A 23,802-nucleotide genomic window follows, 5' to 3' on the forward strand; every position below is an offset into this window, starting at 1 on the left:
TGATGCTCACCTAGCTCCTCAGTAATGATACTGCTGTAGCACCTCAGTAATGATACTGCTGTAGCGCCTCAGTAATGATGCTCCCGCAGCGCTTCAGTGATGAAGTACTCAAATCTCTTTGGCTGTTACCATGTGGTCTCATATTGTCACCCAAATTTATGTAGTTCTGCATTGTCACCTAATCAATCGCCCTTTTGCTGCCCTACTTATGACCAGTGTGTGCCAGGTTCTAGATGGCAGGTGTGACGCCGGTGGTGTGCTCTGCTCCCTCTGGGCCTGGATATGTATCGCCTTCATTGCTGGGTGTAATCTGACCTGTCACAGTCAGAATTGTCCACTTTAGAGTGTTACTGACATAATGCGCTGTATACATTGATTTTCATTTCTTGCTTCCAGGATACATAAGATGTAATGTTCCTTTGTATTTAGAGTGCTGACTCTTTGGCATGATTGTTAGTTTTGCTCTGGATTGATGGCGCGCTCTGTGTTTACTTCTACACATGCCGCCAGGACAAACGCCTATCTGTCCTGCTGTGTCAGGAGATAAATCCGCTCATGGCCTGGAGGGAATTGTCTTCATCAGTGAGGGGCCGCAGCCATGGAGCACACCCCTGACCCCCCCCCCCCCCCGCCCGACCCTCCTCCTGTTATTCATCACTTCAATAGTCGCTGCCTGTCACACACTGCGTTGTTATTAGTAAATGTAATATTTTCATTTTTGTGGGGTAATATTGTGTATTGTCACTGCTGCATCACAGGAACACAATAAGCTGCTCAATAGGTTCAGATCTGCGGTAGCAGGAGACATTAATGGCTTTTTGACGCATACAAGTTCCACTTTTGTGCTTTTGTTTTCCCTCCTATTCCAGGAACCATGACTTTTTTACGTTTCCATCTCCATCGTTGTATGAGGGTTGGTTTTTTGCACTGTTGAATGACACCAATCCCTTTACCATATAATATATTAAACTACAGGAAAAAATTCCAAACTCAAAATTCTGAATTTTGTAAACGAAATCAAACTCTGGTTTGCGTCGGTCATTTCCAGACCCACAACTGTTTGCTGGGACTGTGTGAAAGCTTGTATTCTTTCCTTTTTTTTTTCTTTTTACCTTTGTAAACCTCACATTTTTATTGATAATACTTTGGGGTAAATACGGTACAAGGTTTTGATCATTTTTATTTCATTTTTTGGAGAGTTACGGTGACGAAAAAAAGCAATTCTGGCACTTTCATTTTCACTTTTTTTGTTACACCTTTTACCCTATAAAAAACTGGAGTCTGAACTGAGAAAGTAAATTAATGTGTATGAACAATGTGAGTGCATATTAACACATGACCAATAACCAGAGAAAACAAAAAGCAAACAGCACAAATATCCTGAAATAAAAAGTAAATAATAAACTGCAAATAATGCATAAAGGTAATAATAATAATAAGGGTATTTAGTAAACATAATTTTGATCAAAATAATGTACAAGCCATCCCGCCACGTCACGGCAACCCTTGTGGGACAGTCCTAACTCTAGTATTTAAAACTTTTTCACTTGCCAAGTGATGTGAATGTGAACAAGGATCGAGGGACTGACCCACTAGTATAAGCTAAGGCCAGACAGGATGGCTTTCCTAGCTCAGAAAGAGGGCGGTCACACCCCTATATGCACTGAATGCACAATGAAATGAATAAAAAACTGGAGTCTGAACTGAGAAAGTAAATTAATGTGTATGCACAATGTAAGTAATAATAATAAGGGTAATAATTTAAATTATGTTTACTAAATACCCTTATTATTATTATTACCTTTATACATTATTTGCAGTTTATTTTTTACTTTTTAGTTCAGGATATTTGTGCTGTTTGCTTTTTGTTTTCTCACCATTTACCCTATAGTTTAAAAAAATGTCTTATTGATCAAACTTTTACAGAAGCAGCGGTAGCAAATATGCTTAATTTTTCTGTATTGACGTAAAGGAGGAATGAATAAAGCATTTTTTAATTAATTTTCACTTTATTTTTTAGTCTGCATAGTGTCTTATGGAGCCTAGAAGGTGGCTGGGTTTCACAGGAGTACCATTATGGCAAATTTTTGAGGCCTTCAGTAGGCCTGTCATTGCAAAGGCAACCCGTTGGCACCCTGCAATCATGTCTCGGGGAGGGGATTGGCACAAAAAAACAGACGCCTCACACGGACTGCGAAACTTAAAAGGGTTTTCTCCACATCATAAATAGGTAAAATTGCAAAGAGTTTCTAAAAATAAGCAACGGTGCAATTTACCTCTTCTTAAAAATCCTCTCCCTTAAGAACGGAGGGATGGTGTTAAGAACATCAGCAGAAGCCACTGTTTCTGCTGGACCAGCTGACCATCTAAAGGACATGATGGTGTGCTGACTTCATTTTCAACATACCCTATAATTTGTGCTCAAAGGAAATAAGCTACCACTTATAGACCACCACCAGAGGTCTCTGGCAGTGGTCTATTCTCCCAGTTAAGAGCACATGTATGCTCAACCCAGCCGAGTATGATTTTGGAGCTGGGCTCTGAATGAATATTGTTGGGCTGACAGTCATGTGCCCACCTTTACATGCAGGTCCTGCAGTATTATGATTGTGAAGGTGTCTGGATGTCACATGTGAATGTATCTAGGATGATACCTAGACTGAAAGATTTAATTTCCAAAAATGGAGAATTATTAATGTATTGATAAGAATTTATGGTCTATTTTGTAAAAAAAAAACAAAAACGTTTTTTGTCCCTTGAGTTTAAACAATCCAATGCAAGTTGACGCATTTCATCCATTTAGAGAGAACTCAACTGCCGAGTAGAAGGTTTTTCCAGATATTCTGGCAATTTTAGTAATTTTACGACATTTTATTTTTGTAATTTTCTCTTTCAGCCAAATCCTCAACCAGATGTGAAGAGTCCAGTGAATCGGGTAAATACAAAAAAAAAACATTTATGGCTCCTCATTATACAAATCTGGATTTTTTCGTTTGTTTTTTTTTTTTGTAGTATACTTTTAGGCGGCAGCTCATTTTTTAGTTACTTTTCTATAGGCAGTAAGTGTTAGATTGTCCTTGTGATTCAAGAACTTGCAAGCCGCCCATGATGATGATGATGAAACCATTCTGCCACAACCACTGTGTACGGATACGGCTCTGTACCAGTTTCATTTTTTGTATCTATCATAAGTCTACAGCGGCAGTTTTTCCCAGTGTGAAGCTGGAGTGTACATAGTCTTTTAGTCTGCCATGTACCCAAGATATGCCAGAAAAGTGTTTGTTTTTTGCAAACTTTTGGCCAACATGCATCAGCATACGTTTTCCATTGTATATGAAAGTGTAAAAAATATGATATACAATGCAGTAGACTTTATTTTTTTTTTTTTTTATAATGGAAGTCAATGACTGACGTAGGCATTTTTATGGCTATAGATCAGAGCCATCTCTCGAAGGCATTCATTATGGAATAAGTCTGACCCAAACATCCAACACCTTTCTTTATCAGTTTTCTGTTCTGTAAGAATTGCTAATTTTACACAACATGTAGTTGCACATGTAGTTGGGCTTAGCAAGTGGACTTTGGGCCAACTAAAGCCTAAGAGATGCATGATATTGTAAATTAGTGTAAATTGATGCAAATTTTAGAAAAAAAATGTACTCCTGCTCATAAGAGTTCAGATTCTGTTGCCCGGACAGCTGGGACGATGCATCAAAATCATTAATGATTGGCGCATCTTAAGGAACGTGATGAATCAGCCTCTTAGAGATGCGATTATGAGTTGCATCAAACACAGAATATCTGAGTTTTGGACTGTCGCTATATATATATATATATATATATATAGGACAGGCCAACATTTTCTCAGTCTCCTTCTTTTAGCAAATGTTTCTACTTTACCCCTTCTATTGTATCCCATTTCCTAGACTCTGACATCCATTATTTTACAAAGACGAATCCATACTTTATCTTCCTCTAGTAGTCCAGTGAAGAAAACAATCCTCAAGGTGTCTTCATGGGTTTGGTCTTCTGCACAACTTGAGGCATCGTTTTATACAGTATTGTCTACTGCAGCCTTCACTTTCCCAAAATACAGGTTTTTACTAGGATTCCATCTAGTATCATAATAAAGGGCATCATCACCCCCTAAACGGTTCTTTATACATAAAACTAATGTTTAACCATTTTATTATCATGGATGCAATGTATAGAAGGAACTTCATTTGTTTACTCTATGAACCTTTGTTTCACTTCTACACATGTTAGAAAGACTCGCATGAACTGAATTCACAGTTGACTTGTAGGTCACCACAAAAAAAAAAAAATTAAAGGATTCACTTCAATGCCTGAAATAGCTTATAATGTAACCGAGGTTGTGGTGAATCCTCTTTTATCACTAAATTTATACGCAGATGACAATAATGAAGACGATGATGATGAAGCTTCCAATGAGATCTGGAAAGGTCCCCAGAAAGAGACAGATGAGAAAACCAGGTGACGCTGATATTTCATTAGTTCCTATAAATGTGTATGAATTATTTTTACTAGGATGAAATCTGTACAGTCTTTTTATCTATTCTCTATTTTATTGCAGGGAAGAAGAGTTTGATGAATACTTTCAGGATATGTTTCTGTAAATTATGGCCAATGGTTTCAATAAAATCCTGTTATTTTAATTACTGTAATATCTATTGAGATCTAAACCTGCATATAGGTGGGATACAACTTAATTTCCCTTAGACCGGTTTCATACATCCGTGTTTCTCGGTGCAAGTACTGACCGCAATACATGAACTGAACTTGGGTTTCTTGACTCAAACTGGACAGCCTCATATGATTATATGAGCCTATCAAGTTCAGGCAGGAGATTTGCAGCCAATCCTTGAATGTGGGTAAGTGGTCTAATGGTGGCTATCAATGTGGTTGTAGTAAGCCTCCTGCTACGGAGTTTCCCCTTACAGACTCAACAGCTAGAGTCTCTCCTCCTTGATACCAGATACTTGGCTTCCACACCGTCGAGGCTTTGAACAGTTAAAAAAAAAAAAAAAAAAGTACCTACGTGGATGTAGCCTTAAAGAGAGTATCCTCGTGTGACGGGGATATATGGCATATCTGCACATGATACAGTAGGTGTGCAGACTGGACACTAACATTCAGTAACTCCCAAACTATTCAGTAGAGATAGACACAAAACAAACCCGTCTCTCTACTGAAGCCATTGTAGTTGGCAAGATTGCCAAATGGGTCAATAGATCAGGGTCCAATTTGCAGATGCCCACCTATTAGGAATTTATGCTAAACAGACTAATGAGATATATTCTCCAAATGGGAATGCCCTTTCATTGACCACTAAAGAAGCAGTCCATGCTCCCGAATGCCACATATGAACTGCATTGTATTTTATATGGTATGCATTGCTGAATTTCCTCCACTTTCCCATGCTCCCGAATGCCACATATGAACTGCATTGTATTTTATATGGTATGCATAGCTTACCCATCTTCTAGTATCCATAATTTTATCCCATCTTGTTATCTTTACCACAAATCTAAATGGTCTGTATAACCCCTTCCCCCTTTTATGACCTTTGCTTAACTCTGTGCATTTGGCCTGGGCAGTCACACCCCACTCTCACTCACACCTGATTGTGTTTAGCTGCACATATATTCAGCACCATGGGTCTGCTCCAGACGTAGTCGGCTCCATCGATTTCAAAGTACTATTTCTAAGTACTGTTGAATTAGACTGGAATTGATTGCAAGGTAACGGACTATAACACCACAACAATGTTTCGCCTTCATTTTACTATCACCCCCATACTACTCTATTTCTCCCTAACTCCTGCAATCCCCCCTCCTAGTAAGGAACTATTCATCTCCCCCTCCATTCTTCCCAGCCAACCAACCTTCTCCTCACAACTGTTCCTCCCCATACAATCCTTTTTCTCCAGACATGCACGGCCACATCATGTCCTATCCTCCTCCCACCTTCTAATGCTCTGTCTACTACTCCTCATTGCTGGCGACATATCCCCAAATCCTGGCCCCCCTTAACACATCCCTACACTCACTTCTGCCACCCTGCCACGATCCTCTATACGTCTTCGCAACCATGACAACCTCATACCTATTCATCCAGCCCCCACTCCCCCAACCCCCTTACCTGGAGCCCTATGGAACGCACGCTGTGCAACAAGCTGTCATTTATCCATGACCTCTTTATCACCAACAAACTCTCCTTCCTCGCCATCACTGAAACCTGGCAGACTCCTATGGTGGACTCCATCTCTCCCACACCCCTCGCCCCAGCAATAAACGTGGTGGAGGAGTTGGCTTGCTCCTTTACCCCAATTCCTCTGCCACCCTCCGCTACTCTTCCCTCGTTCGAGGTGCACTCCGTCCGCATCCATTCCCCCTCCAACTGGCTGTCATCTACCGCCCCCCAGAACTTGCCATCTCCACCTTTCTCGTCCACTTCAACACCTGGCTACTCCATCTCCTTTCTGCTGACATCCCCACCATCATCATGGGCGACTTCAACATCCCTTTTGACACTTCCACCCCGACTGCCTCTAAACTTCTATCGCTCACGGCTTCCCTCGGCCTCACTCTATGGTCCTCTGCAGCCACTCACAAAGATGGTCACACGCTGGACCTTATCTTCACCCGTCTCTGTTCCCTCACTAATCTCAATAACTCACCCCTCCCCCTGTCTGACCACAACCTACTGACATTCTCTTCCCTCTCCTCTCCTACTGCGCAACCCCCGCTCCATAATCTCGTTCACCCTCGCAGGAATCTCAAACACCTCAATTTACAATCACTCTCTGAATCCCTTCTCCCTCTTACAGACATAGCTTCCCTTCATGAAACAGATGCTGCTGCCACTTTTTATAACACCACAATAACAGCAACACTTGATTCGGCCGCCCCCCTCATGCAGAGCAAAACTCGAACAATCAACAGGCAGCCCTGGCTGTCCAGCCTGACCAAAGAACTGCGATGGGCTTCCAGGGCCGCTGAGCGGAGATGGAAGAGAACCCATTCAACTGAGCACTTCAATGCATACAAGCAGTCACTTGCCAGCTTTAAGTCCACGCTCTCTGCCGCAAAACAAACTTCGCATCTCTCATATCCTCCCTGTCTCATAACCCTATACAGCTCTTCCAACACTTTCAATTCTCTACTCCGTCCCACAGCACCTCCTCCCCCTCCTCTCATCTCTGCTGAAGACTTTGCCTCCTTTAAGCAGAAGATCGACACGATCAGACAAAACTTTGGCCCGCAGCCCCCAATGCCCCTCTTAGCCGCTCAGCCCTGTTCTGCAAAAGCCAGCTTCTCCACCATGACAGAAGATCAGCTCTCCAACCTTCTGTCAAGATCACACCTCACCACTTGTGCCCTCGTCCCACCTCATCCCTAACTTGGCCACAGTCCTCATCCCATCTCTAACACACCTTTTCAACCTTTCACTTACAAATGGTGTCTTTCCCTCATCCTTCAAACATGCCTCAATCACACCCATCCTCAAAAAGCCCTCCCTTGACCCATCCTCTGTGTCTAACTATCGCCCAATATCTCTTCTCCCTTATGCCTCAAAACTACTGGAACAGCATGTATATCTTGAACTGTCCTCCCACCTCTCCTGTTCCCTCTTTGACCGGTTACAATCTGGCTTCCGACCGCATCACTCAACTGAAACTGCCCTAACTAAAGTCACTAACGACTTACTAACCGCCAAGAGCAAGCGACACTACTCTGTCCTCCTTCTCCTGGACCTGTCCTCTGCCTTCGACACCGTAGACCATTCCCTCCTGCTACAGATTCTCTCATCTCTTGGCATCACAGACTTGGCCCTATCCTGGATCTCATCATACCTAACGGACCGAACATTCACTGTCTCCCTCTCACCCCCTCCTCACCTCGCCCCCTGTCTGTCGGTGTTCCCCAAGGCTCTGTCCTAGGACCCCAACTATTCTCCATCTATACCTTCGGCTTGGGACAGCTCATAGAATCCCACGGTTTGCAGTATCACCTCTATGCCGATGACACGCAGATCTACCTATCTGGACCCGACCTCGCCTCCTTACTGACTGAAATCCCACAATGTCTGTCTGCTATCTCAGCCTTCTTCTCTGCTCGCTTTCTCAAACTGAACATGGACAAAACAGAATTTATCATCTTTCCCCCATCTCACTCTACCCCTCCACCAGACCTATGCATCAATGTCAACGGCTGCTCTCTTTCCCCAGTCCCGCACGCTCGGTGCCTTGGGGTGATCCTCGACTCTGCGCTCTCTTTCAAACCACATATCCAAGCCCTCGCCTCCTCCTGCCGCCTCAAACTCAAAAATATTTCCCGGATCTGCTCATTCCTCAACCACGTAACGACAAAAACACTAGTGCACGCTCTTGTCTCCCGCCTCGACTACTGCAACCTCCTACTCTCTGGCCTCCCCTCTAGCACTCTGGCACCGCTCCAGTCCATCCTACACTCTGCTGCCCGACTAATCCACCTGTCTCCCCGCTACTCCCCAGCCTCCCCCCTATGCTAGGCCCTTCACTGGCTTCCTATCGCCCAGAGGATCCAATTCATGACATACAAAGCCATCCACAACCTGTCTCCTCCATACATCTGTGACATGGTCTCTAGGTACCTACCCGCACGCAACCTTCGATCATCTCAAGATCTCCTTCTCTACTCCCCCCTTATCTCTTCTTCCCACAACCGCATACAAGACTTCTCCCATGCTTCCCCCATACTCTGGAACTCTCTGCCGCAAAACATCAGACTCTCACCCATCAACGGAAACCTTCAAGAAGAACCTGAAGACCCACCTGTTCCGACAAGCCTACAGCCTGCAATGATCCTCGGTCTACTGAACCACCGCACGACCTGCTCTACCCCCTCCTACTGTATCGTCACCCATCCCTGTAGACTGTGAGCCCTCGCGGGCAGGGTCCCCTCTCCTTATGTGCTTGTGCGGCCCTTGTCTTACACTTGTTTATTATTCTCGTATATATTACACTTGTCTAGAATTCCACTTTTGACATGTAAAGCGCCATGGAATAAATGGCGCTATATAAATGCATAATAATAATTAGGACCAACGCAGTCTTTCATTCTTTAGCGGTGGTGCTACAGGTCCTACCATACCATGTTTGACTCCAAAGCATAAGTAGGCAAAATCAGAAAGGTTTTAGATAATATACTGTAAAGTAAAAATGTTTTCAAAAGTAGAAGTGTTAATAGTCTTAAATAGTTCAAAGTCAATGAGCAAAAGAGAAATCGAAATCAAATGATTATTTGGTGTGGCTGCATTTTGCCTTCAAAACATCATCAATTTATTTTAGGTACACATGCGCAGGTATTTTATAAGATAATAGTAAGGTGTATGAATAACTAAATATAACAAACAGATGATAATGATCATTTTCATATGTAGGTTGAAGAACAGTCATTAGATGAAACAAGCTGTGTAAAAGGCTTAAAACTAGGTGAGGAACAGACAAAATCTGCAATCAAGATGAGGTTGTGGATGACCGTTTCATGTCGCAGATCATACAGTATGGCAATACTGAGCACAACAGCAAGACACAAGGTAGTTATACTACATTAGCAAGGTTCTGTCCCAGGCAAAGATTTCAAAGTAGACTTGGGTTTCAAGATGTGGTATTCTAGTTCTTTTGAAGAAGCACCAAGAAATGTACAACGATTAGGACCAGTTTCCAGCCAAGGAAACTTAGTGCTGCGGATGGAAGACACATCATGATTCCCTTTGAAATCAGAATATATCCAGCAGTGCCATCAGCTCAGAACTGGGATCAACCATTGGGGCTCAGATTCACCAATCTACTGTCTGGAGAAGCCTGATCAGAAATAGTCTTTATGGAAGTATTGCAACCAAAACCCATACCTTTGACGTGAAAACAAAGACAAGTAACTCAACCATGGATGAAAAAATAGGAACTAGGGTGCAGTAAAAATGGCAGCAGGTGCTCTGGACTGATGAGTCAAAATGTGAAATATTTGTCTATAACATATGTTCGTTTACAAACCAGACAGGCCCAAATGCATCTGCACAAATCCAGGGTGCAGCGGACCCAAGTAAAATGGCAGCTGCACAGGTGCATAAATACCAAATGAAACAGCCAGCCTACAATCAGGGATTGGCCGTATGGTACACCAGTGCAGAAAAAATAATCCGCATGTGGCAGTGTTCACACAGGGAATGCAGGGCTTCTGGCTCACAACCTCTTAGTAACACCATATAGGGGGCTGCCCAGTGCCCATATGTTCGTCCAAGGACTGGAGAGCGTCTGCAGGTAACAGTGAAGCATGGTGGAGGGTACTTAGAAGTTTACGGCTACATTTCAGCAAATGGATTTAGGAATTTGGTCAGGGTTAATGATGTCCTCAATGCTGAGAAATACAGACAATTATCCATCATACAATATCATCAGGGAGTCATCTGATTGACTTAAAATAATTTTGCAGCAGGACAACGGCCCCAAACATTTAGCTAATGTTATTAAAGAAGTATTCCCATTTTAGATTTGCTAAACCTGTCTGAATACAGATCACTGTCTTCCCTGATTTCCAGCGCCTTTCCCGTCATCATCTGACTCACGTGACTGAAATTCTGAGACGTGGATCACACGGATTTGTCACTATCCCAATGGAAGCCTATGCAGCATCAGAACAAGGATCCATAGATTTACATTGAAAAAAACGATTTCCATTTCACCCACAAAACCCTTGTTAGTATTTCAGTCTCATGACTGAGAAGGAGACCGGAGCGGCGCTGGAAATCGGGGAAGACGGCGATCTGTATTTTATTGTGCTTAAATTATCCAACATCTGTATTTAGACGTTTAGGAATTAAAAAAAAAAACCTTGGGAATGCTTTTATAAAAACTTTTTTAGTGGAAAGAAGAAAAAAAGAGTCTTGTAAGTGATGATCTGGCCCCATGGAGCCCTTTTCTCAACATCATTGACTCTGATTTTCTTAAGCCTACATCCACAGAAAATGTGATTAGTTCTCCAAGATGTTTGGAACAACCTCCCTTCTGAGTTCCATCAAAAACTGTGTACAGTAAAACGAGAGAAATTTAAGCAGAGTTGAAGGCAAAGGCGATCACACCAAATTTAATTTGACGTAGATTTCTCTTTTGCTCTTTTACATTACATTTTAATAATTAATAACGATGAACTATTAAAACTTCTGGGGTTTTTTAAACAATTTTACATTACACTGTTTCCACACCTGCTTATAACTTTTGCACAGGACTGTATGTGTATATTAAACTTTTTATATAGGGCAAGCTACCACAAAAACTTAAAAATAAAATGTATTGGGGCCTTATTCCTTAGTGGTAATGCAAATATAAGATCCACCAGATGGGAGTCGGTTCAGGATGGTGCGATTCTCAGTTAAGGAACGTCCATCTCTAAGGAGAATTTGAGGTTAATTCTTTTGCATCTTGAAAGCCCTGTTAAAAGCCAAATCCAATATACAACAAGCAGCTTATGTTTATGTAACTTGTCTTCCTCTTGCACTGCCTGGGTTCTTCAGGTGCAAAGCTGAGACATGGAAATAACATTTATTGCATTCCCTTAAAATAAGTTGCAGTGTATTGTAAATATTTATAGGAAGGGATACCAGATGGATTCCGAGATTTCATGTACTCCATGTCGTAAATGTTAAGAGGAATGTTGTCTGTCGGCTTGTACTGACTAGCACACGAATAGTCCTTGTGTTTGTGTGTGTATACAGATAGATAGATATTAGATATGAGAGAGAAGAGATATGAGAGGGAGATAGCTGTAAGAGAGCGAAAAATGGATATGATATATGACCCATTGTTCCCAATTCATCCCTTGTGTGTTATTTTTAGGTGAATTTTATTTTTTGTCTTGTGACATTTGTTGCCGTTTTTTGATCTAGCTTTTTCATAATAGCGCACGAGGTTTTTTTGGGGTTTTTTTTGTTACCCTTTTTTTGCGCCTTTTTAGACCAAAAAACCACATGATCCTTTAAAATGTTCAATGTTAGTTTTTAACTTTGCAAAAGTAAAATTAGATTTTGTCCTGCAGGAGGGAGCTGGAGTACAATGGCTCATAATGTTTTGCAACGTGTTATGTTGAAAAGTCGCAAAAAATAAATTGGGTTAAAAACGTCTAGATAAGGAAAATCAGGACCACATTATCAAACTAGCAAAAAATGTGAGACTAAGTAAAGTTGACTTAAAAAAATGTAAAAAAAAAAAAGATGGACATGAGGTGCAGAGTGAGGGATGAACATGAGGCACTGAGAGCAAGATGGACAGCAGGAATGGAGAGCAACAGATGGACATGAGGCGCAGAGTGAGGGATGAACACGAGGCACTGAGAGCGAGAGATGGACAGGAGGCACAGCGTAAGCGATTGATATGAAATGCAAGGGGATTGAGACATGAAATAGAAGATAGAGGTAGATATAAGATATGGAGAGCTATATTAATTAAAAAGAGGGAGTGAGCAAAAGAGAGCTATGCATATAAGATGAGAAGGGTAAAATTTGAGAGAGAGGTTAAAGACATATTTATATGCAAGAGGTGATTTTCAAGACAATGCTATGGATATGAGAGTTACATATAAAATGTAGAGATGAGATAAATATTTGAATAGATATGAGAGAGAGCGATTAAAGAAATGACTATGCGAAAACAAAAGAATGAGACGGCTGAATTAGATATGAGAGATAGGTAAAAGAGATGAGAATTTCATATATTCTGAAGATAACTGAGATATCTAAGAGTTGGATAATAGACAGCAAAAGATAGCAGTGAATGTTAGACCGGGAGAAGTGGATTTGAGAGCAAGAAATTTGAGGGAGATATATGTGAATATGACAGAGAAATATGAGAATTAAAGAGATAGGAGAAACAGACAGATAAAAAAAGGCAAAAAAAACCGCAACACTCCAAATAGCGAAAATTATGGAAACTTTATTCGGCCATATATACAATGCTTCAGCTAAGACAGTTGTGTTATCCACAGGAAATAAGAACCCCTATTGCTGTGGGAGCCTACCATTTCACTATATGAAGAAATTTGATGTAACTCTTTATAAAACTTTCATACAGGTCACTAATACACCTGGAGATGTTTGACGAGAGATCCAGTAGCAGACCGACTTCCCATTGCTGGGGTCTTATTTTTTTTTATTTAAATTCACCACTAAACCCTGCACTCTTCTTTTGATTGATGATACTGTTGCAAGATTTCAGTCCTGCACAGGATGGCGTTGCTCAACGCTGGCGCCATCTTCCAACACATAGGGCAAGGAGTGGACAGGGGTTGAGTGCTGAAGGCTTTTGAATGTCCAGTAAGCACTTGTCGCCTCATTTGCATTCGACTGCCCACTACTGGACTGCCCCAGCTTCATCAGTGTTAGACTCCAATTAAATAAAAACAATGGATAGTCACCCCCCACAGCGGCACCATTCCAGCGATGTTCCCGGAGGGTGACGTGACATTGTCACGAGCCTGCAGCACTTTGGCTGGCGGTCTTTGCTTTGTCTTCTGAGCAGACGACCACCATGACAGAGTATAGATAAGCTACATCCAAACAGCGGCCGATCATTGGCTGCAGTGGACATGTGTCAAGGTGTCACGTCACCGCCTGGAACTGCTTGAGGCGAGTAACCAATGTTTTTAGTTGGTCTCCTGAAGTGATTCAGCAAGCGTTGTCCAGTAGTGTGAAACCCCTTTAAGATTTAAACATGGTCTTATTAACAATGGTAAGTCGGCTCTGAGACATAAAGAAATTTAAGTCCACTATGTCATTAGAAGTTTAACTTTTTGTCCACCTTCTTAAATGCATGCAATTGGAGTTAAAAAAATAATTTTTGCAATTGGATTTCATTAAAAATTTTGCACTGTAGGTAAGTGGCACAAAATCATGTCTCCAACACATCAGATAAAGTAAAGATAATGTGACCAACCCCATTACCGCATTCTGCTGCCAGCAATAGGCTGTGTAATACAGCGGCTGTAGGGGGGCAAAATGTTTAATGAAACTCTGTTGCAAAAATTATTGACCTCCCCAATTACAAGCATTTAAAGAAGCCCCCTCCTACCATCAAAATTTTTACCCTCTTGATTTATTGCAGTCATTTTATATAGCTCTGTGTACTCACAATTGCTCATTTTGCCTTTCTACACAGATAATTCTCTTTTCCATTAGGTCTATGACATCACGTGATTAATTACCAACGAGGTGAATCCTTCTAAGCTCTATGTAGAAACAGGAGGTCAATTTTCCCTGTATGAGTCATAAATCCCCGGGAGCATGAAGAGAGAACAGCTGGGTCAGGAGGGGAATGATAAATGCAGGGACAAGAGACTTCCTGTTTCTACAGAGAGAAGAGAAGAATTAACTGAGTAGAAAGGCAAAATGAGCAATTGTAAGCACGCAGTGCTATATAAAGAATTGTGGGCAACCCCTTTAAAGGATTTGTGCCAAGTTAGAATGATAAGTCTTCCTGTGTATGGTGGTAACTTCCTGGGTGCTGGAGTCCAACTGCTGGGACCCCCACTAATCCCAAAAATGGGGTTTTGAAAAGTCCCATCTGATTGGAGCGTAAGTGCCCCATTTTCTGGATTGGTGGAGGAGTTTTCCCCTTTCTTATGGATAGAGAATAAATTCCCTATTTGACACAAACCTTATAAGTAGGGAGAAATCTGATGGACCCTTCAAAAATCCTACACGTATTACCCATAACTTTTATATAAGGACAAGTTTATGGCTTTACTGTAAATACATGCTGCAAGGAGAAGTAGAAAAACATCAAACTAACCCACAGGCTTTAAATGCAGATTTTTTATTTATTTTTCAATAATTAGTAAGTTTCTTTGTGAGAACAAAATTGAGGTAAAAACAGGTGAAAGTAAAAACCTAGCGATCCCTTTAAAGGTTGTCCCTATATACATAAGGCCAACATTTAATGGGGCTTTTCCACTCCTATAAGTGGTACAGTATATCGCTAAGATATGTCATCACTTTGTGGTCGGTGGAGGTCTGAGTGATGAAATTGCCACCGATCCTTAGAATGAAGGTGCTGCATTGCTAATTAAAGGGGTTGTACAGGAGTAGATAGAAAGAAGGGTTCACTTTTTGGTTCCACAAACTGCCAATGTTGTCCAGAATAAAAAAAATGACACTGAAAACAAAAAAGTAGACCTTGTTTTTTTCCAATCCTGTTCCACCCCTTAAATCTATGTAGATCCTTCCCAGGTTTTCCTGCGTAGCGCCATCTAACCACTGTGCTGGGAACTGTAACACACCACTTTGGATGGCGCTGTGTTGCACTACCCTGCATAGCCTTTTCCCTGCAAGTCTGATGCCGGTAGAATCCCACCGTGGTTTATTCCCCTCTCGCCATTAAGATTAGCGTGCTCACCCGGCCAAAGGTTCTTTACGGTGTGTGGCCATTAATGTGCTGCTAGACTCACTGCTATGGCAGAACATTTTGTTTTGTTTTTTTATGTATATATTACAAAATGGTTTATTCTTCAGCACCCTAAGAACACAACTTCAGTAAATCCTTCTGAAGTCACCAGGGTTTTAATAGCAGTTGACACCCAATACATAAAAATAGATTCCTCACGACTATGCTAAATTCTACTCCCGGTCACCCTCCCATCTGGGGACGGCGTAGTTTTGCTCTCAGTCTCTTAGGGTCCTTGTTGGTGTCTTGTTCTACAAAACTGTACATGTTTTTGACTTGTTTGGTCCGTTCTCTCCACCTTCTGTGTCTAGTAAAAAAACAAAGAGGAATGTTAAAAGTCGGCAAAGGATTCAGTTTGCCCCCTGTGGTTATAGATTTCTGAACGTATGTTTTTCTATAAATCATTTTTAACACTCCTTCCCTTCTGGCAATTTCTGCATTTTTGTCTTGACAGAACATTTAATACGCACAAGTCTTGCAATTCATCACATGACAATATATTTGTATTTTGGTGCCAGTTTTCATGTACAAAACTGCCTTATTCTGACTTCAAAGTGATATGGTAGATGCCAGAATATTTGATAACCTAGTTTCAAATGGTCCCAGTGTCTTCCTTCTGTTTGTCTTGCTCTTCACTGCCTGTTGTCCAGCATAATCCACCTCTAGACAGATGCAGGAAGTGGGAGCGAAGCTTTGTCTCTCTGCTCCTGCTCTCCTGTCTGTCACACTGCAAGCAGCCATAACAGAGAGGTGTAGTTTTAGTTCAATCAGGCAAGTCAATGCAAATTGCTCCCTGGAAAGTGCGGTAAAGGAAGCTCCATCACATATAATGCGGCAGAATGTAGATATAGAGGAGTCGCCCTACTCAAAAATTGTGGCTGGCAAGTTACAGAGCATTGGTTGTATAAATTATTCTTTTGAAAGCTGAAACCCTCCGAAATGTGGTTTAGGTTAAGAAAATAAATTGGCATCAATGCAGAAATATTGATCATTTAATGGACACAGAATGGTCAGATTTCGGCAAGACAAAAGTTTTGTCGCCTGGTCATATAATGCACCCAATCCTAGTTTACATCCTCCCCTGTGCTCAGTAAATGATCGGTTAATTAGTGGGTGTGTATAAAAAGAAACCCAGCACCCCAGACCTTCACTTGAGCTGCAACTTGAGCTCTGACAACATGCCAAAAATCCAAACTGCAACCAAAGCCTGGATTATCAAGAGGCTGAAGAACAGATCCACTGCAAAGGTGGCTGGCACCTTTAATGTGTGTCAGCGTCAAGTACAAAGAATTAAAAAAAAGATTTGAAGAGACTGGAGATGTTTAACAAACCCAGGTCCAGCAGACCCCGCAAGACAACTGCTCAGGAGGAACGTTTGTTAGTTAGAAAATCCAAAGCAAGCCCCTCTTCCACTGCAGCAGAGCTTCTAACAGGCCTGGTCACCTCAAGTCCCTGTGTCAACTAGAACAGTTTGTAGGATTCTGTCTCGAAATGGCCTCCATGGTCAAATCAGTGCCCAGAAGCCAGCACTAAACAAAAGACAAAAAACCGTGTGGCATTTGCAAAGTCCCACAGACTGCTAAACAGATAGACGCTGGAAAAGTGGCAGAAGGTGGATTTCTCTGATGAATCTTCAGAAGAATTACACCACAGCTGCCGCAAATACTGCAGGAGACCTACTGGAGCCCGTATGGATCCAAAATACACCCAGAAAACAGTTAAATTTGGTGGTGGAAAGATCATGGTCTGGGGTTACATTCAGTTTGGGGGTGTTCGAAACATTTGCAAGGTGGAAGGCAATATCAATAGCCTAAAATATCAAGAAGTATTAGCCACCTCTTATATTCCAAATCGTAAAAGGGGTCAAATTCTCCAGCAGGATGGTGCCCCATCTCATACATCCATCTCTACAACAAAGTTCCTCCAGGCAAAAAAGATCAAGGTGCTCAAGGACTGGCCAGCCCAGTCACCAGACATGAACATCATTGAGCATGTTTGGGGTAGGATGAAAGAGGACGCTTGGAAAACAAACCCAAAGAATCTAGATGAACTCTGGGATGCATGTAAGACTGCATTCTGTTAGGGATGGCGGAACGCACCAAATATAAATGATAGAAGGTGCGTTCACCGCCCGGGGTCCACCGTGCGGTAGATGTAAGGACTGCTGCTGGATAACGGCAGACTAGGCAGATGGCGAAGTACTACGCTCGGGTTAACGTCACCCGAGGTGCTTAGGGCAGACTCTGTTAAGTACACAGAGGCGCCCTAGAGTAAATAAGGCGTAGGCGCCGGACCTGTTAACTCCACAGGACACGCCGGCGTGTGGCGTCGCAGCCACGAACGCCAATAGGTGCTGCAGACAGCGCGGCGGAAACTACGGCCGCTAAACGACAGCGCAGGAGAGCCGGATACTGTCGGACGCTAGCATAAGGTGTGGAGAGCACAGTGGCGCATAGTTTGCCACAACCTGGCACTAACTGAAACATCACTCTGTCACCATTCCTATAATCAGAGGGTAGGGGTTTCCAATGAGTCAGTCACCAGACACATGCATCCGTCACCATACATACATAGCAGATAAGTCTACACTAGCACATGGCCAAGCCGTCATGCGGGCTTTTTATAGCCATGCGCTTCCGGGACCTTCCAGTCCTCTGAGAAGGACCAATCAGATCCGACAACGGACCTGAGCACGTGACCCCTGATCTCCACTGAGAGGTCGTCCTGCAGGCATGCCCAGTAGCACAGTGAGAGGACTTAGACTCTGGAGCGATCTCCTGCAGAGCAGGTTGCGCTACCATTGCTGGCCCAGAGGTGGCAGCAACATCCAGAGAGCGAGTCCGAGCAGAGCGGCTGGATCGCTGACATTGCTGTGCAGGTCCCAGAGCCGTCGGAGAGGAATGGTAGACCGCTGGATGTATGGCTCTGGATTCCTGTCGTGCAGTCTCAGGAATCCGACGCCTAACATTACCCCCCCTCCTAGGGCCCCCCCTGAGCCTCACTTCGCTCAAAGGCCGCAATCAGGAACGGGGCATGGATGTTCTCCACCGGCTCCCAGGTCTGAGCCTCCGGCCCATGACCCTTCCAATCCACCAAATAAAACTTTTTGCCACGGACAGTCCTGCGCCCCACAATGGCGTTAACCTTGAACTCGTCAGACGACAAGTCTGATGACCCGACATGACTCGGAAAACCGGACCATATGAACTGGTTTGAGGAGGGACACATGGAAAACGTCCGAAATGGCTAGATGTGGAGGAAGAGCCAGGCGGCAGACCACCGAGCTAATCCGCTCGAGAACCTTAAAAGGTCCAATGTAACGCGGTGCGAACTTGGTGGACTTGACTCGAAGCTTGATGTTTCAAGTAGAGAGCCACACCATGTCGCCGGGAGAGAAGCTTGAAGCGGGTCGCCGATGCATGTCAGCGGACACCCTCATCCTTTCTTTGGAAGCACGGATAGCATCCTGAGTGCAATCCCAAATGTCAGGAGCCTCCAGTGCCCAGTCTGCCACCCTGGAGTCAGCGGAGGACACAGGCATCGGGACAGGGACGCGTGGATGTTGGCCGTAGTTTAGAAGAAAGGGCGTCTGTCCAGTGAAATCAGCCACTGCATTGTTCAGGGCAAATTCAGCCCATGGTAGGAAAGATGCCCAGTCATCCTGCCTGGCAGAGACAAAATGGCGCAGGTACGTGACCAAGGTCTGGTTGGCTCTCTCGACCAAGTCGTTTGTCTCAGGATGGTATGCGGAGGACAGGTTTACCTCAATGCTGAGTATACTGCAGAGCTCCCTCCAAAACCGAGACACGAACTGGGGACCTCGATCACTAACAATTTTGTCCGGCATGCCATGTAGACGGAATACATGTTTTATGAACAGTGTGGCAAGACCACGAGCGGAAGGCAACCGTGCGAGTGGCACCAGATGCACCATTTTAGAAAAATGGTCGGTGACCACCCAGATGATTGTACTGCCACCAGACTTGGGCAGACCAGCCACGAGGTCCATGCCAACCATCTCCCAAGGCCTATCCGCCACTGGCAGGGGATACAATAACCCAGCCGGCCTCTGGAGGATCTGTTCCGTGCACACGAGACGCATGCCTGTATGTATTCCTTAATGTCTCGAGCCATGTGCGGCCACCAATATGACCTTGCCAGAAGCTCTGTGGTCCGCTTATTGCCAAAGTGACCACCCACCCTGGAGGAGTGTGCCCAGGCGAGAACCTCAGGCCGTAGTCGAGGCACCAAGGTCTTGCCAGGTGGCACTGACTCGAGCGCAACTGGAGCCACGGTCGTAAAGCTCTCCGACGGGAGAATTAGCTGTGGCTCAGCCTCTCCTTCCTCTGCTGAAACCACCGAGCATGAGAGAGCATCTGCACGGACATTCTTCTCTCCTGAGAGGTAGTGCAAGGTGAAGCGAAAGCGGGAAAAGAATAGCGACCATCTAGCTTGACCAGAGTTCAAGCGCTGGGCCGTTTGTAAATAGACCAAATTCTTATGGTCCGTATACACCTGGAAGGGAAACCGAGCTCCCTCCAGGAGATGTCTCCACTCGGAAAAGGCCAACTTCATTGCTAGCAGCTCCCTGTCACCGATGGAGTAATTCTTCTCCACCGGTGAGAAGGTCTTAGAGAAGAAGCAGCAAGGATGCTTCCAACCTTGAGCATCCTTCTGGAAAAGGACTGCTCCTGCACCGACGGAAGACGCATCTACCTCCAAGATAAATGGTTTATCCACATCGGGATGATATAAGATGGGAGCGCCAGCAAAGTGAGACTTTATAGACGAGAAGGCCTTGGAGACCTGTTCAGACCAAGCATTAGGGTTAGCTCCTTTCTTCGTGAGAGCAACCAAAGGAGCTACCAGTGTGGAAAAATGAGGTATAAACTGACGGTAATAATTGACGAACTTCAAAAAGCGCTGCACTGCTTTGAGTGAATGGGGTTCCTGCCAGTCCATTACCGCTTGCAGTTTGGCCTGATCCATAGCCAACCCCTGGGCCGAGATGATGTAGCCCAGGAACGGCAAGGAATCCTGCTCAAACTGACACTTCTCCAGCTTGGCAAAAAGAGAGTTCACCCGCAGATGGTCGAAGACCCTGCAGACGTCTCTCCGGTGGGTGGTCAAATCTGGCGAGAAGATGAGGATATCATCCAGATAGACCACCTCCGAGGTGGAGAGCAAGTCGCGGAAGACGTCGTTGACGAAATCCTGGAAGACAGCGGGCGCATTACAAAGGCCGAAGGGCATGACCAAATATTCGTAGTGGCCATCCCTGGTATTAAAGGCTGTCTTCCACTCGTCTCCTTCGCGAATGCGGAACAGGTTGTGTGACCCTCGCAGATCTAATTTTGTAAAGATCTGGGCCCCTCGCAACCTGTCAAATAACTCGGAGATCAGCGGGAGAGGGTATTTGTTTTTGACCGTAACGGAGTTGAGACAGTTGTAGTCAATGCAGGGACACAACTCTCCACTCTTCTTCTGTACGAAGAAGAACCCTGCACCAGCCGGCGACACCGACTTTCTGATAAAACCTCTAGCCAGGTTCTCCCGAATATATTGAGACATAGCCTCCGTCTCAGAGAGTGATAGTGGATACACACAGCCTCTCGGAGGTTCTGTGCCTGGCAGAAGATCTATTGGGCAATCATATGGACGGTGCGGCGGGAGCGTCTCCACAGATTTTTTAGAGAAGACATCCGCGTACTGGTGGTAGGGTTTAGGCAGCGCCGAGAGATCCGCGGGCACCTCAGTGGAAGCTACCTGAACACTGCCCCTCAGGCATCTTCCCTCACAAGCCTTGCTCCAACCGAGTATACTCCCCGCGACCCAATCAATATGAGGGGAGTGGCAACGGAGCCAGGGAACCCCAAGAAGCACCTGGTCGATGCCATCTGGTAAAATGAGCAGGGACAGAGTCTCACGATGAGAGGGTAAGATTGAAAGCCCGAGTGGGACTGTCTGGTGGGTCACCTGAGAAGGTAAAGATGCACCATTAACCACCCTGATGGTCAGAGGTTGGGGCAGTAACACCAGTGGAACAGCGTGTTTTTGGGCGAAGGTCGAGGACATAAAGTTCCCCTCGGACCCGGTATCCACGGTAACCTCTGCCTCCCAGGTGAAGGACCCACTATCTAAAGTGCCCCGGAATACCGGTTTGGGTGAAAAGGGTTCTCTATTGGACTGACCACCACCTACGGCCACTGGACGTGGTCGTTTTTTCGACCGCTGAGGGCACATGCTGGCCGGGTGACCAAACTGTCGACACTGGTAACAACGCACGGAGCTTCGCATCGGTCGTGGCTTAGAGCCGGTGTGAGACACCTCCATAGGTTCGGAGGATGAGAGCTCCTGTGCGGGATACCTCAGCAGCTCGGTGAAGGTGGGAGCCAAGTTAACCCTACGTCTGGATTGCGCACGTTCCATCCCGCGCTCCGTAAACCGGAGGTCAATGCGGGTGGCGACAGCAATCAGTTCCTTCCAGACTCGTGGGAACCTCTGGTTGCTAGAGCGTCTTTTACATGCTCTGCTAATCCTCTCCAAAACACCGGAACTAATGCTTTGTCCGGCCACTCTAACTTGGAAGCCAGTGTCCGGAATCGGAGGTCATAATGGCTGACCGAGAGTGACCCTTGTGTTAGGGATAATAGTTGGAGAGAGGTATCGTGCATGATCCGTTGCCCCAAAAAGACGTGCTTCAGGGCCGCGAGGAACTGAGCAGCACCCTGAACCACGGGATCATCACGTTCCCACAATGGCGTAGCCCATTCTTATGCCCTGCCAGACAAAAGGGAGACAATAAACCCCACCTTAGCCCGCTCCATAGGAAACCGTCCAGCCAGTAACTCGAGCTGAATAGAGCACTGGCTCACGAATCCCCTACAGGTGGCGCTGTCACCCGAAAATTTGTCGGGAAGCGGGAGGCGAGAAATTGTCAGCGTGGGCGTAAGTGCGGGCACGCGTGAGACAGCCTCTGCGACTGAGCAGCGGCTAGCGCAGCATTCGCTGCTGAGGTGGTGCTCTCAATAGCCGCCAACCTGCTCTCCAGCTGCCGAATGTAGCGCTGCAGCTGCTGCAGGTCTGCCATTACCAGCCAGACCCTGGCGCTAGTGTAATGTTAGGGATGGCGGAACACACCAAATACAAATGATAGAAGGTGCGTTCGCCGCCCGGGGTCCACCGTGCGGTAGATGTAAGGACCGCTGCTGGATAACGGCAGACTAGGTAGATGGCGAAGTACTGCGCTCGGGTTAACGTCACCCGAGGTGCTTAGGGCAGACTCTTAAGTACACAGAGGCGCCCTAGAGTAAATAAGGCATAGACGCCGGACCTGTTAACTCCACAGGACACGCCGGTGTGTGGCGTCGCAGTCGCGAACGCCAATAGGTGCTGCAGACAGCAGCGCGGCGGAAACTACGGCCGCTAAACGACAGCGCCGGAGAGCCGGACACTGTCGGACGCTAGCATAAGGTGCGGAGAGCACAGTGGTGCGTAGCTTGCCACAACCTGGCACTGACTGAAACAACACTCTGTCACCATTCGTATAAGAGGGTAGGGGTTTCCAATGAGTCAGTCACCAGACACATGCATTCGTCACCATACATACATAGCAGATAAGTTTACACTAGCGCATGGCCGAGCTGCCATGCGGGCTTTTTATAGCCATGCACTTCCGGGACCTTCCAGTCCTCTGAGAAGGACCAATCAGATCCGACACAGGACCTGAGCACGTGACCCCCGATCTCCACTGAGAGGTCGTCCTGCAGGCATGCCTAGTAGCACAGTGAGAGGACTTAGACTCTGGAGCGATCTCCTGCAAAGCAGGTTGCGCTACCATTGCTGGCCCAGAGGTGGCAGCAACAACCAGAGCCAGAGAGCGAGTCTGAGCAGAGTGGCTGGATCGCCGACATTGCTGTGCAAGTCCCAGAGCGGTCGGAGAGGAATGGTAGACCGCTGGATGTATGCCTCTGGATGTATACCTCTGGATTCCTGTCGTGCAGTCTCAGGAATCCGACGCCTAACACATTCTTTGCTATTCCTGATGACTTCATTAATAAATTATATGAATCATTGTTGAACCACATGGATGCAGTCATTCAAGCTCATGGAAGTCACACAAAATATTAAATATGACTCTAATAACACCACAACTTCATTCACCAATGTTACGCAACATATATTTGTATTTTAAGTTAATTATTTGTTTGAATATCACATTACTTTCTGTGGCCGGCAAAACTTCTGTCTTGCCAAAATCTGACCATTCTGTGTCCAATAAATGATCAATATTTCTGCATTGATGCCAA

General features: G+C 44.9%; 2 protein-coding genes across 4 annotated transcripts in view; one reads left to right on the forward strand and one right to left on the reverse strand.

Moving 5' to 3' along the window:
- LOC141059713 (protein FRA10AC1) overlaps positions 1-4,676 on the forward strand; it is an 85,230-nt gene extending 80,554 nt beyond the window's left edge. The window contains exons 12-14 of the mRNA XM_073555831.1: positions 2,897-2,935; positions 4,413-4,494; positions 4,595-4,676. Of these exons, the coding sequence (XP_073411932.1) occupies positions 2,897-2,935; positions 4,413-4,494; positions 4,595-4,637 (164 nt within the window). The 3' untranslated portion in view covers positions 4,638-4,676. The remainder of the gene's footprint in view (positions 1-2,896; positions 2,936-4,412; positions 4,495-4,594) is intronic.
- Positions 4,677-14,850: 10,174 nt separating this feature from the next.
- PDE6C (phosphodiesterase 6C) overlaps positions 14,851-23,802 on the reverse strand; it is a 119,560-nt gene continuing 110,608 nt past the window's right edge. For all 3 annotated transcript variants that reach the window (XM_073555832.1, XM_073555833.1, XM_073555834.1), the window contains one exon: positions 14,851-15,800. In XM_073555832.1, the coding sequence (XP_073411933.1) occupies positions 15,745-15,800 (56 nt within the window). In that variant the 3' untranslated portion in view covers positions 14,851-15,744. The remainder of the gene's footprint in view (positions 15,801-23,802) is intronic.

The sequence above is a fragment of the Dendrobates tinctorius genome, unplaced genomic scaffold (assembly GCF_039654945.1).
Source record: "Dendrobates tinctorius isolate UK_male_01 unplaced genomic scaffold, ASM3965494v1 ptg000230l, whole genome shotgun sequence".
Taxonomy (NCBI): Eukaryota; Metazoa; Chordata; class Amphibia; order Anura; family Dendrobatidae; genus Dendrobates; species Dendrobates tinctorius.